General features: G+C 44.4%; 2 protein-coding genes and 1 pseudogene across 3 annotated transcripts; 1 reads left to right on the plus strand and 2 right to left on the minus strand.

The window, feature by feature from the left end:
• The first annotated feature begins 1,056 nt into the window (after positions 1-1,056).
• LOC133908411 (large ribosomal subunit protein bL12c-like) lies at positions 1,057-3,824 on the plus strand. 2 transcript variants are annotated; one of them, XM_062350427.1, is made up of 2 exons: positions 1,057-1,704; positions 3,559-3,824. In XM_062350427.1, exon 1 carries the CDS (start codon positions 1,153-1,155, stop codon positions 1,696-1,698), a length of 546 nt encoding a protein of 181 aa, XP_062206411.1. In that variant the 5' UTR covers positions 1,057-1,152; the 3' UTR covers positions 1,699-1,704; positions 3,559-3,824. The 2 variants fall into 2 exon arrangements, with proteins under 2 accessions (XP_062206411.1, XP_062206412.1); XM_062350428.1 differs by lacking the exon at positions 3,559-3,824 and adding an exon at positions 1,900-2,156.
• A 3,508-nt stretch (positions 3,825-7,332) lies between these two features.
• LOC133908412 (iron-sulfur cluster assembly protein 1-like) lies at positions 7,333-10,514 on the minus strand. The gene is made up of 3 exons (XM_062350429.1): positions 10,092-10,514; positions 8,592-8,646; positions 7,333-7,784 (listed from the first exon to the last, which is right to left on the minus strand). The coding sequence occupies exons 1-3, from the start codon at positions 10,420-10,422 to the stop codon at positions 7,628-7,630; spliced, it is 543 nt and encodes a 180-aa protein (XP_062206413.1). The 5' UTR covers positions 10,423-10,514; the 3' UTR covers positions 7,333-7,627.
• Positions 10,515-12,573: 2,059 nt separating this feature from the next.
• LOC133905496 (1,4-dihydroxy-2-naphthoyl-CoA synthase, peroxisomal-like) overlaps positions 12,574-13,675 on the minus strand; it is a 35,971-nt pseudogene continuing 34,869 nt past the window's right edge.

Consider the following 13,675-nt stretch of genomic DNA (forward strand, 5'->3'; position numbering starts at 1 on the left):
GGGCATGTAGTAGACGATGAGCACATCTGCATCAGCAGCACCGACAGACTCGGAGCAGACACAGAGCACGGAGCAGCAGTTCGATGGACCTGCAACCATGTACTACTTTCATTGACGTGTTGCTTTAGTAGTTTGTAGTTAGGACTTAGGAGAGGATCATGTATCGGACAGGCTAGCTCCCTGTAACACTGATCCATGGGCTACTTATCATTAGGTTGCCCCTGTTTAGTAATCTTTGCAAGACTACCTGGAACACTGAAGACAGTATTTTTTTCATCTTTTTTAATATTTTCAAACTTGAACGATTCAGTTTTACTCATCTTAGTCCGGAACCTATTTGGCACATATAATGGGTTCTAATTCTCTCCCAATACAAGAGAATCAATTGCCAAACGGGACAATGTGAAACGTTTTCAGCCAAAATGTTTTGGAGAATCAGAGTGAATCCTCAAAACGGGTTGAGAGACGTTTCACCTGATTCTTGCCTACCTTACCCTCTTGCCCGACCGGCTGCGCTCGGCCGCCTGCCCACCGCTCGCATAGAAGTGACATGAATGGATAAGGCAGAAAGACAGGGAGGGAGATAAGGAGAGAAATTATTATTGTTAAAAGAAAAGGTGAAAAAAAATATTATTTGTATTAAAGAAAAGTGAAATAAATATAAAAAATAACATATCAGTAAAGGGTAAATGTTCAATTACATTACTACTATCTGAATCCAGACAGTTAACCAAACAGTTTTCTTCGACGATTTTAATTGACAAGAGAAACGTTTCTTAAGAGTTACTGTCTAACCGGAGAGCGAACGACTAATCTGTTTCACTTATTGAACAGAATCTACGGTCGATCCGTAACCCTAAACACTGAAGATAACCAAAATATTTGCACGAGAATGTATAATCCTACCAAACACACTCTTAATCTCTTACACCAAAGAAAATAATTCACAATTATCTCACGGGCTTTGGTGCTTTTTACACACCCAAAGATGCAATAGCAAGTAGCAGTGCAGCTATTCGCCGCTCGCACCGTCCGTATATAACTCCCTATCCTATCCCAAATGGCACCCCATCGCCTCATCGTATCCCTCTTCTCCCCGCTTCCTCCCGCCGCTGCTGCTCACTCCCGAAGCGGAAGCCCCGAGAAGTCCCCATGGCGTCCACCACCCTCTCCTCCGCCTTCTCCCTCCTCTCCCGCCCCTCCTCCTCCCCGTCTCCCTCCGCCTCACTTCCGAGGCCCACCCTCGCCGTGCCGCACCGCCGCCGCGCGGTCGCCGTCGCGTCCACGGCCACCGAGTCCCCCAAGGTCGTGGAGCTCGGTGACGCCATCGCCGGGCTGACGCTCGAGGAGGCCCGAAGCCTCGTCGACCACCTCCAGGAGCGCCTCGGCGTCACCGCGGCGGCCTTCGCGCCCGCCGCCGTCGTCGCGGCGCCGGGCGCGGCCGGCGCGGGGGCAGGCGCTGAGGAGGCGGCCCCCGCTGAGAAGACGGAGTTCGACGTCGTCATCGACGAGGTGCCCAGCAGCGCGCGTATCGCCACCATCAAGGTGGTGCGCGCGCTCACCAGCCTTGCGCTCAAGGAGGCCAAGGACCTCATCGAGGGCCTCCCCAAGAAGCTCAAGGAGGCCGTGAGCAAGGACGAGGCCGAGGATGCCAAGAAGCAGCTCGAGGAGGTCGGCGCCAAGGTGTCCATCGTGTGACACTAGGTACACTAGGACCCATTTTTTTTTTCCAATTATCTTCCTTTGCATCCCAATCTTTTGTATCTCTCTTGTTACTTGCAAGGAATGGCCCGTTCGATATGAGATTTGTGTATGCGTGGATTCTCTAGTTCATATTTACAAGTTGTATTCTACCTTAAATTGACACTGAATGCTGCATGCTCTAAACGGGTAATGTAGATTTGTGATGTGGGCACTATCATGGTGGTGGAAATGGTGCTTTGCTACTGGTCAGAGTTTGCATAGTTGATGAATATTCTTAATTTTCACTGCCATTCGGTAATTGACCTTGACCTGGTTTGCGTTGGAGATATGTGATCTATTGGAGATTAGGCTTGTTATTAGCAATCGGAGGTGGTTCGCAGCATAAATTTATGTATTTACTGATGGTGAGTTCAAACTATAATAAAAGTGGTGCTTTGTAATTCTGTTACACAGTTCAACAATGTTACATCACATAATTGCTCCATGGTCTTGTTGCAGAAGACCACATTATGTCAAATGTGGAATTATGTTCAGCTTACTTGCATTTGTATGAGATAATTGATTCCGATCAGATTCAAACTTCTAACTTCAGCTTGAGACAATCTGTCTAGTTAAGAATACGTTAGCAAAATGAATTGGGGCTGGATGTTAATGTTACACTGGTACCACTGACCACAATGAAAAAAATATTGTCAGATCAATTACACTTAGTTGGTATTGTCCTGAATACCACCTGGCTTCAGTTCTAGATTATCGTCTTTTCAAATTCAAGATTTTTTGTCCTTTATTTTCGCAACGGAACTAATTATTGTTACTTCCTCTGAGAAATTTGTGGTATCTGATATTCACAATGATAAATCTTGCAAGCAATTTATAATGTAATCTGTATCTTTGCTGTCAGTTCAGAATGGGTAAGTAACTATAGTTGTTTCTTTAGGGTATCTTAATCGTCGTACTTATTTTCATATCACCAATACCTGAGATAAGCAGTTATGATTAAATCTGTTTAGCTAACTTAAATAGACTAAGATGATGATGATTCTTGTGACAGTGTGACATTGCTACATCTCAATAATTTTGTGATTATGCAACATCCAGAGCCTGTTCGTTCAATGGATGAGTTGATATCATAAATTTGCTTTTGTCAGCTAGCTGTTCTCAGAATTCTAGTAACATATTTTCTTGTTTACATGATGCTAAGGGGTTCTTTTGGGGAGTTTCAAGAAGTTTGAGGATTTAAGTCTGCTTATTTCATTTTGTTTTTCTCTTTGGCAAATAGTATTCCTCCATACTCCTCAATGGTGTGCCGTTCTCATGACCTATGGCACAATGCCATCGTCTACATTTCTTGAATTAGCTCAGTTCATTTTCCCAACTATCCTGAACTCCTGATGCTTTCTCAGCTGCCACATTTCCTTGTTTCGCATTATGCTCTGTGTATGTCTGCAATCTGCTTTATCGGGAACCCTTGTTTTGTCTGTTGCAATGTAATCATTCTGGCAGTACTGCCAGTACTTCTGGCCTTCTATGCATATTCCATGATGTTAAAAAACGTTACTAATCTGGCTTATGTATTTGGGTCCTCTGCATGCCCGTTCGGTATTGCATTGCGTCAACATGTCATACAAGTTGAAAGTGCTTCTGCAAAGTAAACCTTGTAATCTCCAAAATGAACGAAGTAGGAAAAGTTTCAGGAAATGTGTACATGTGATGAAACATGAGCAGTTTACCACAATAAAATACTTCGCTGAGGATTTTTAGCAATTGTTTTGGTTATGTCCATCATGATAACTGAATTTTCAAAACTAAACGTTCTGGTTCTCAGTTTGATCACATTGCTCCCTTTTTTTGCAGAGTAATGTGAGTCAAACCTTTTCGGCCTTTGACATGGCGTGTATGTTCCAGCAGTTGAAGAACAGTGCAGCATCAAGATGCAGATATCTACTTAGGAGCTGAACCCAAGAGTTGGTTGTGAAAATTACGTGTTGTATTTTTTTAGAGTATTTCAAGAATTGCATTTTTCGAAGCCGTTGATGGTTACAAGTTACGTTACATCATTGTATTCTCTTGAATCTCTGTTCTTCAAGTTGTATTTACATCAAAACTGTGGTTCACCGGAACTTGCAGCTACGGCTATAGCCAAAAACTCTGGCATGATTCCTTATCAGGCGGATTGCACTTTTGCTGCATGCGCGAGCTTACCAGTGGCCGGCCCAAGCCCACTCGAAATTCACAGCCTTTACTGCGAAATTGCGCCATTTGCTCCCAAAGGCCGAAGCTGCAACGAGCAAGGCATGCGAAACTGTATCTTGTCCAGAACCGCCGTTCTTTCCTTTTCTGGGCGACCGCTAGCAGTAGTACAAAGGATCAACGACTCGATGAGTTAGGCACCGGTGCCTTTTGGTGAGCCGTGCGGCTTGGTGTGACCGCGTGAGCGGCTAAGGTGCAGCATTGCCTGTACTTTGCCAATGCTGGAGATGGACTTAACCGGGGCGACGGAAAGCGATCAGTAATGTGTTCCCTGCTTGATGGTGCTTCGGCACATGAGCTGGTACACGGAACAAGTTTAACATGCAAGCTAAAGGGTGCCCCGGCTCAAGGTCCAAGTGATGGAACCGCGTCTTGTCAAACAAAAACGTGGATTGATCACTGCTAAACAAGTAGGGCAGTAGCGAACGCGCTCTTAGCGTGATGGTCTGCTTGCTGGTGAGCAAGTGATCTGTCGGGAGTTTGATCTCTGACCTTGCACTAATTATTTTTTCGGATAGCCTTAAATATTTGTGGACTATAATAAGAGGACAACGTGTTTGTAGCTTATGGAGCTCGAGGTTTCGTAAATCTTTTCAATAGACGTATGTGTATAGGTTGTAGGTCTAGAGTGCGATTTAGAGTATGTGGGTATGCGTGTATAGGGTATAGTATAGGTTTGAACGTGTGTTCAGATAGTACAGCTTGTACCCAGTGTTGAGGTTTTTAAAAAGAATGATTTTACGATGGTCTCAGAGTAATTTAGGTCATCTATCTTTTTATCGGATGATCCAAATAGATTAGAATATTCCTTGTTATCTAAAGGTAGTGTATGGAGTATATGGGAGTAGTATAGGAAGTATAAGAGCATTTTTATAAAAAATAGTATTAAAGTAATAATGTGCAAAGTGAGATTCGAATAAATATACCCTTTCAACCCATCCGTGATCTTAGTCACCATGACTAGGGTTCAGCTCATACATTCGCATATTTTGTCACCGTGGCCTAGGGTTAAATAAGGTTGGTCAATTCGGCGGCTCAACTCATGGCTACGGAGGCTCGAGGCTGTTTGATTACCGTAGCTCTCGAGTGGTTGAAGGAATCAAGTATTTTATTGATTTAGTTTAAAAAATTAGTGTCCTTCAATGGTACGATGGTAAATATTAATAATACTATGATAATTACTAAAATACTTAATCATGTTGACAGTAGGATTAAATTTTTATTAACTTCTGTCTACAGGCAGTATGGAGCACCATAAAATTCCTATAATAAAAGTAGGCAGTAGATTAAGAAGAGTAATTACTTGGAGACAAGCTGATTCTGTTACTCTTCTGGACTAAATACAGCTACGCACTTGGACAAGAATCGAGAACGGCAAATCGCTTTTACGCGGAGCACTTCCAACGCACACACCGCATACAGTTTTGCTGCAAATATCAATGTCTCCAGGCATCACAACTCACAAGCTAAAGTTGAACGAATGCAACGGCACCGCCCAGACGTCCTCGAAGGCCCAGCTGAAATTGTCGCTCGACTCCGCGGCCACGAGCTCAGGAAGCGCGGTCATGGCACCAGAACCTGCACCTCCTCCATTGGCGGCGGCGAAGCTCTGGCGATTATCCCAGCATAGCAGGCTCTGCTCCGCAGCCACGTGAATGCTGCTAACTAAACCACCATGCAGCAGCGTGCTGCTGCTTTCGGAGCTCGTGTTGGTGCTGGCCTGGGAACCGCTGGTGACCAGTTCGGCGCCACTGCCGGATGCGACGGCGCCGGTGTCGCCGCACGGCTTCCATTTCCTGAGTATCTTGGTCCGCCAGAAGTTCCTGAATATCCCGGTTTTATAGGTGCGGCCCCGGTGACGTGAGCTCGGGGCCTCCCCGCCGCGGCATGGCGCGCCGAACCTCGGAAGCCTCCGGAATTTCCTGAAACGGCATTGCACCCGCCGCGGCGCGCAGAAATTGCACATCTAGCAATCAGGCATGTGATCGATTCGATGATGGGGTCGGAGTCGTGCGACTAGCTGCTACGATGCCGCGGGGATCAAAACGTGCGTGCGTTCTTGGCGTGTCCTCCTGCATCCACCAATTTTTTTTGAAGGGCTGGAACCCTATATTATATATATTGACATATGAATAGTACATTCCCACTTTGCAAACAAGCCTCTGAGAAAAGATAAAATTATAAAGAATGCAAAAGAGTCTTCTTTCTCATCCTCGTTTTCACGCTGCGCTATCATATCCAAGCCTTCAGAAGTTCAGAGTTGATTGAATGAAGAAGCCGTCAAAAACCAGATACCATAATCATCCCTAGCTCGGCAAAGTAGTCCCACACATGGATTGCCACAAGAGATGCAAGCAGACTAGCGCTGCCATACGGGGACACCCATCCACCAATTTCTTGATCTGTGTAGGTAACTCTGTTCTTGTTCCTTTTTCTCCGCGCACATGCATGCCATTTGCAAGGTCGATTTTGTGGCTCGTGGTGCTTCAAGTATAAAAATGCACGGTGAAATTCGGTGTTTGTATAGCCAAGTTTTGTTCAGACAGATTTTACCTGCGTACGTCGACGAGCTATTTAGCGAACCTCAACCTCGATCGAAAACTTATTTTGCTGCAGTGTCCTCTCTCCTGCATCTGCCACTGCGAGGATTGAAAGGGTACGGCCACGCAATCATGTGAATGTGATGCTTGCATTTACCTTCTTCTACCTCATCTGTGACGTCTCTGCCACGGTAACGGATCATACCATACGAGGGAGGCTGCCTAATACGCGTATTATACAAGAGCCTAGCAAGTTAGGCGCGCGTGCTCGAGTGCTTTTTAAGTTCCTATCGGCCTTCGTTTCCCAGAACGGAAATCTTCTTCCAGCAGGTCGCGAACATTCTCGCATTGTCGTCAACTGTTCTATGCTGCTGTTCACAAAAATATTGCCTTGCTCATGATGGATGAACCAGGTAGTTTGCCTAAAACCATTGAGCTGGCTTCCGGGAGCAGAAGGAAAACCTTCACCTGCACCCTACCACGAAACAAATTAATTTTATAGGACCCATAGAAAAAAAACCTCCGTGAGACCCTCTACTATGTGGACACTTGTCCTACGCTGGCCTCTTCCTACATCAGGCGCAGAAAAAATCTACATATAAGAACAGATCCTGTAAAATTTAATTTCCCTACCAAAAGAATTACAAGACAGACTCAACATCGTCCATCATATCGGGTCCTATCGGGTCCTTCAGTTCTAGGTTCTGCTCGTGGATAAGGCCGACCAAAGCAATGCTTGTTTATCCTCTAGTTCGGAACTCAGGAATACTCCCGAAAATCCCAACCAGAAGCAAGAAAACAGCACACAATTAGCATTTCCCACCTAAACAAAATTGAATAAAATAATAAAAAGGACCTTTGTGCACAGGGTGACCGGAATTCCGTAAGTATCGTAGCACATCAGCCAACATTTCCAGAAACAGGTCTAATACATGCACATACATTTTCTAAGATGACAGCAAATTTATTTGAAATTGTTCGTCTCCATCCTTATGATACATGCTGCATTACAGGAGTTTGTGAACGTTACACACTATTTCCCGCCTCAAGAACAGAAGCATCCATCTTTGGAGACACATGGCGGAGAGTCAAGATATATCAGCTCCATATTCTTCATGGCAGAAACTCCACATTCATGCTTCTGCAGCCTTCTCCGCAGGGCTTTCTTCACCCAGCCCCGTCTTCGCCTTCTTTGCTTCGTAGTCTTTCACTGCAGCTTTAATCGCATCCTCGGCAAGCATGCTACAATGGAGCTTTACTGGTGGAAGCGACAAGTGCTTTGCAATCTCACTGAAAAACAGAGCATCAAAGCCAGTTAGAGTACTGTGGAACTTGCTACCAAGGATTCAACAGTGCCCAGAAAGACCTCAACAACGGCATCGCAACATCAGCGGGAGAAAATAAACAAAAATGTAGATGTATCTTCTGCAAAAAGAAAGCAGAGACTAAGACTGTGTCACATCTTTCCTCTAATTTAGTCAGCAAATGTATCCAGTTCCAAATACAGACAGTTAATCACCATAGGAGGAAATCAGTCTCTAAATAAAAGGGCAGATTTTAATACACTGACTCGAACAAGCTCATGAATCAATAGAAGCTGACACATCGGATACTCTGCCACTCCAAGGAAACAGGGAAAAACTGAAATGATTATTCCTAGTGACTGAGGAAAGACCGTATCCATAGTAGCTTACAGACCCCATGCACAATGGAATGTGACATCATTAAGAATACATTCATCATGCAAGCTAAATGCCTAGCTCTAGCTGTGAGCACAATTTTTTAAAAGAAAAGTGCTTATGACAAAAAAAAAAAAAAACTGAGTATTGAACGGCCATCCCTCAGAGCCAGGACAATCAGTAGGGAATGAAGTCTTCTAAGAAACAAATCCCCACACTGGAATTCACATTACTGCGAAAAGAATGATGCTCACAAAGGAACCCACAGGTAACAAGAGCACGATTTTGCTAAAAGTTCAACAACGATGAATAGAAAGGGTAACATATACATGGTAGGATGATTGAAAAAGGGGACAATATAAGCATGCTGAAAATATTGGAATCGGAAAAAAGATAAAGAAAATGAGGAACAACTTACGTGTTCTTTATGGTCAAAACTTCCTCCATTTGTTTTCCCTTCACCCATTCAGTAGCTGCAAGGACAAAAAATAATAAATAGAATCAACTTTATACATTAATATAGATATAAGAGACAGATTTTTGTAAGGAAATAGAACCACTAGAAAACATAAGATGGTGTTAAGAGAGATCCCAAAATTTCAGAAAATCGTGAACAAGCAATCAAGCACTCAAAATAACAGAACATTAGGAAATGGATTTTATTAAGTAACTAATTTGGGCAAGGAGCTTTCAAGTATCAGGAATGGTAACAACTTCCAAGATACAAGCAACAATTGGGGGCAATACACTTTTGTATGCAAGAATATGACATTGGGCTCTTGTTTAATATAATGATACAAAATCTACACATAAAACAATTTTCGATAGGGAACTTCGCACCCTGCATTTAAGATTAGATTATAATTTCAATTAGCAACTTGGCTCCCATGGTTCTTGGCTCATAAGGTACACAGCACAACTGAATGTATGCATTCGCAATTTGTAGCATTTTTATGCATAACAACAATGCAGATTAGATACAGTGAACATGCATCAGAACTAGGACCCTCGATAGCCACCCAATCCATCAGTTGACAATTGATTATCTGCAGGACTCTCCATAAAGACCTTTCCATTTTTTTGTTAAACACCTGGGTACATGCTACGATTTTATCAGAACAGTTTCAACTGTTCCATACTATCATCACTCATAAGTACTTCCTTTATTAAGTCAATCAACACTAAGGCACAACTTCTGAACCAATTTGGTTCAGTAACTAAAAATTATAGAAACTACAAACATCTGAATCTGTAACGATAATGCTACCAATGGATTTTTTTTAAACTATGAACTCACCATTATATTAAGACATAACGAGCTCATGCTGGCCAATACAATCCAAAACCAAAAAGGGGAGAACAGAGCATCATAACAAAATACTCAGCATAAGCGTTTTAACCCTAAACCAGCAAAAAATAACATAATAAATTCAATCGTGGGCTAAGTAAAAGATTAACTCCCTACACAAACTTCCTGTCCTACAGCTTATCAGCTCACCAAATTAAAGACACGGTCGCATCACACATATCCGAAGTTCAACACAATCCAACTAGGTTAGAGCAGCGCCAAAAACAGGAAAATTGGAAGGAGCCTTAAAGACTCTGCATCACTAGATACGGAAATTAGCACTGCAGCTGTTATTTCTATACCAATCAAAGCAATTTGAACATCTCACGTAGCCATACATTTTGACGCTCATATTGTCCCCCAAAAATGACCTGTCATCTAAAAACTCGGCATAAATCATCATGGTACTCAATCCGTTTGCAAAGAAGTCAAACCCAATACTCGCAACTAGCTAAAATCCCTCATCCTCCGCAAATGACCTCCTTATTCAGGACAAAAGCATCGGAATAATCGGAATCACCGAGCGGAAGTGAAAAGCTCGGAAGGGGGCGGTCCGGATGGGGCCCTCACCGACGGATGAGGACGCGATGGCGGAACCGCAGCCGAAGGTCTTGAAGCAAGCGTCGACGATCTTGCCGGAGCCCTCGTCGACGCGGATCTGCAGCTTCATGACGTCGCCGCAGGCCGGCGCGCCGACCAGCCCGGTGCCGACGTTGGGGTCGTCCTTGTCGAATGACCCCACGTTCCGCGGATTGTTGTAGTGGTCCACCACCCGCTCGTGGTACGCCCTCACCCCGGCCGCCGCAGCCGCCGGCAGGCCCGCCTCGCCGGCGGCGCCGCCGCCCAGTCCGAGCCGCCGGAGCCCCGGGGCGAGGAGCCGCGCACCTCCCGCTCGCAGCATCGCTTCGCCCACAAACCTGGAGCGCCTCCGGATTCTTCTGATCTTTTCCGAGCTACCGATTACCAGTAGTTTTTTCCTATTCGCCCTCGCGCAGATTTGTGGCCGTGGTTTCTATCTGTAGTGCGGCGTGGGACCGTGGAGCGGTGGAGGCGGCGGGGATCCCGTGCGGCACGGTAGCGCAGGGTGGGCGTGGCTTGGGAACGTGGAGCGGTTCTCGTGGAGAGAAACGGTGTTTGGTGCGCTAGGAGTTTCACGGGGTCCGCGCCGCTGAGGAGATTGGCTACGCGGTGCGCGGAACGGCGAAGGGTCGCCCCGCAGTTTGACGTCACGGCCCATTGCTACCATTTTAGATGGAACCCACATCATTTAATTATTGAGCTTCTGATGAGCGGATAGCCTCGCGCTACAGAAAAGGGATCTGGTGAAGCCTCTCGTCGGGCCTCTTCCCTCCGTCGTGTAAGGTGAGGAACCTTTCCCTTATAATGCTCGTTTTGTCAGCTTTTTACTGTTTACTTTTGTTATGGTTTTTTTTTTCGTCAGACTCTTTTCTGATAGGTGGTTCCTCCCCAATAACGTCTGCTTAGTTTGGCTCTCTTTGCTGTGTCTGGAGCTCATCGAGTGGAGTTCATCTTTAGCCTTCAGCTCCTTATTCTCTTGTGTTAGGGTTTTCATGATGAGCTACATGGTAATAACTGGATGATATTATTTGTATGTTAGGTGGTTTTATTTTGGGAGGATGCTTTTGGTCCCAGCTTCCTTCATCTGATTGCAAGCATGTTGAGAGGATTTTGGTCTTCTAGTCTTGAGGTTCCTCTTCCTGGGTTGTCGATGGGTTCATCGGTATCACCGGTCTTCTATTGCGGGTCTCAAATTTCGGTTTGCCGACGGTAGGTGGTGTCTGGTTGGGGTCTCAAATAACTGGATGATGTTGTTTGTATGTTAGGTGGTTTTATTTTGGGAGGATGCTTTTGATCCCAGCTTTCTTCATCTGATTGCAAGCATGTTGAGAGGATTTTGGTCTTCTAGTCTTGAGGTTCCTCTTCCTGGGTTGTCGATGGGTTCATCGGTATCACCGGTCTTCTATTGTGGGTCTCAAATTTCGGTTTGCCGACGGTAGGTGGTGTCTGGTTGGCGTCTGATTTATTTTTCGGCGTTGATGTAGCCTCTAGTCGTCATGCAGGGCCTACGTGTTCATCGTGTCAAGAGCATGTCTGACTTGTTCAGTGTGCTACTCGTGGGGGCATAAAAAATCTACGAAGTTTTTTCATCGAGGAGGACATCGGCTTCAAGTTATATGCTCGACGTGGTCTCCGACCTAGAGCGGTAGTCTGTCGGGTGGCTCCTTCGATTGCCAACGGCGAAGGAGACCGAGGGATCTTTGCAAGAACCCATATATAATTTTATTGATCCTTAGGGGTATCTTTGTAAGGATAGCTATGTAATTTTGTATATGCTTTTATGGAATGCATCCTGGTTATTAAAATAACATCCTCTAATTTCACCCACGAGTTTATTGTTTTGATTTTAAAGCTCTGCAGACCCTTAGATCGTAGATCAATAAGACTAGATTAATACTATAGTACAATATAAACGGTAAAATCAAAACAATAAAAGCTCGAAAGTACTTACAATGCATTGCTACAGTATTTGAGGTTGTTGTTTATTGCCACGCACTTTACTGTTCGACCATGACTTCAAACCCCGTGAGTCAAGGGATCCGGATGTTTTCGATGGGCTCTTCCCTTCTCCCATGGGACAAGAAAGAGAGAAATCTCAAATTCTTAAATCAGCAAAGCAAAACTCAAGTAAAAGACCAGCTTTCCTCTTAAAAAAATGGTGATACCAGCAAAGCAAATGAAACCTGGATCAAATGCACCCAGCTCTATTTCGAACCATGTTGCATATTCACATACATTGCATATTCCGTCGTATGCCAATAATGTTTCTGACAATTACTCTAGGAGGAAAAAAAAAAGAATCACTCTCTGACAATGATCTAAAAGTATGCACCAAGGTAGACAGTTATTTGAGATTCTATCCTGCTTACGGCAAAGTTGGAAGCATACAAGATTGGGTAAATTCTTATTTTTCATTAAAAAAAACGAGTCCTTTTTTCTTTCCTTTGACCACATTAACAGCGCCTTGTGAAGCTTAATGTTTCCGAGGGAACTTCGAGAAATCAGGGAGGCGTCGCTCCATGTACGCGTTCTTCCCTTCCTTTGCCTCTTCAGTGCCGTAGAATATCAGCGTCGCATTGCCGCCAAGCTCCTGCAGCACAAGTGTTATCAGCAATTGCTGTTGGTAGTAATAGTATTTTTAGATTTAATTTAATTTATTTTTTATATAACATGAATACGAATAGATACAAAAAACCAATTATCGACTAGCTCGGATGAGCCCTCACTACAACAGAAATGGTCATCTATGTCGCCCCATCAGTACCAGTTAGGCACAAACCGGCACTGATGAAGCATCAGTGCCGGCTCGTAACTTCCCGCACTCGATCGATGGTCGAGCCCGGTTGAACCGGCACTGATACTTAGTATCCGTGCCGGTTCGTTTTACAAGCCGGCACTAATAATTATACGTTTATTAAAGGCTCGCGCCTTCTTCTCCCGCCAACAGAAAGCTCTCCCGCCATTTATTGGAGCTTCACCTTGCGCTTGGGGTCAGCCAGACGAGGAGCTGCGGCTCACGTTGCCCTGGACCCCTCCCTTAGGAGGAAGGCTGATAAGGAGCTCGGCCGTGCCCTCTTCATCCTTCTTCTCCGGCCGGCCGGGCACCTCTCGAGCTCTCCTCTGCCTCCACGTCGACTACAGCCACCTCCGGCCACTCTCCGACCAGACTGAAAGTATGGTGACATCCTCCTTCTTCTTAAGTAGCTCATGCTCTCCTCACTTCTCTCTATTCCTCGTCGGTTCACCTAGATTGTAATAAAATGAGTGGAACTAATTTTGTTGTGTTTGGAAAAGAGTGAAACTAAATTTGTTAAGATTATAAAATACGTAGAAAAATAATTAGAGCTCGAAAAAGGGTGAAACTAATTTTGTTGTGTTCACATTGATGTAATATACATTTTAAAAATACAAGCACACTTGAAAAGTGTACTGAAATTCCTTTATTCCATTAATTGTGCTGTAAATTATTAATTCCATAACTAATTAAAGAGAAATTCAAAAATGATGATACCAACTTTGTTAAGCTTCTTTTATCATCCTCTGTACAGAAAAACACCATCAAGTCATGAAACAGT

This window comes from Phragmites australis, chromosome 2 (assembly GCF_958298935.1).
Source record: "Phragmites australis chromosome 2, lpPhrAust1.1, whole genome shotgun sequence".
Classification (NCBI taxonomy): domain Eukaryota; kingdom Viridiplantae; phylum Streptophyta; class Magnoliopsida; order Poales; family Poaceae; genus Phragmites; species Phragmites australis.

Bases quoted from the DNA above. Each gene is read 5' to 3' on its own strand.
- LOC133908412 (XM_062350429.1), bottom strand. From the start codon at position 10,422: ATGCTGCGAGCGGGAGGTGCGCGGCTCCTCGCCCCGGGGCTCCGGCGG. The intron at 8,647-10,091 runs GTGAGGGCCCCA...TTGTCCTTGCAG, and splicing joins CATCGCGTCCTCATCCGTCG to CTACTGAATGGGTGAAGGGA. The intron at 7,785-8,591 runs GTAAGTTGTTCC...TCTGTTTTTCAG, and splicing joins GTTTTGACCATAAAGAACAC to TGAGATTGCAAAGCACTTGT.
- LOC133908411 (XM_062350427.1), top strand. From the start codon at position 1,153: ATGGCGTCCACCACCCTCTCCTCCGCCTTCTCCCTCCTCTCCCGCCCC.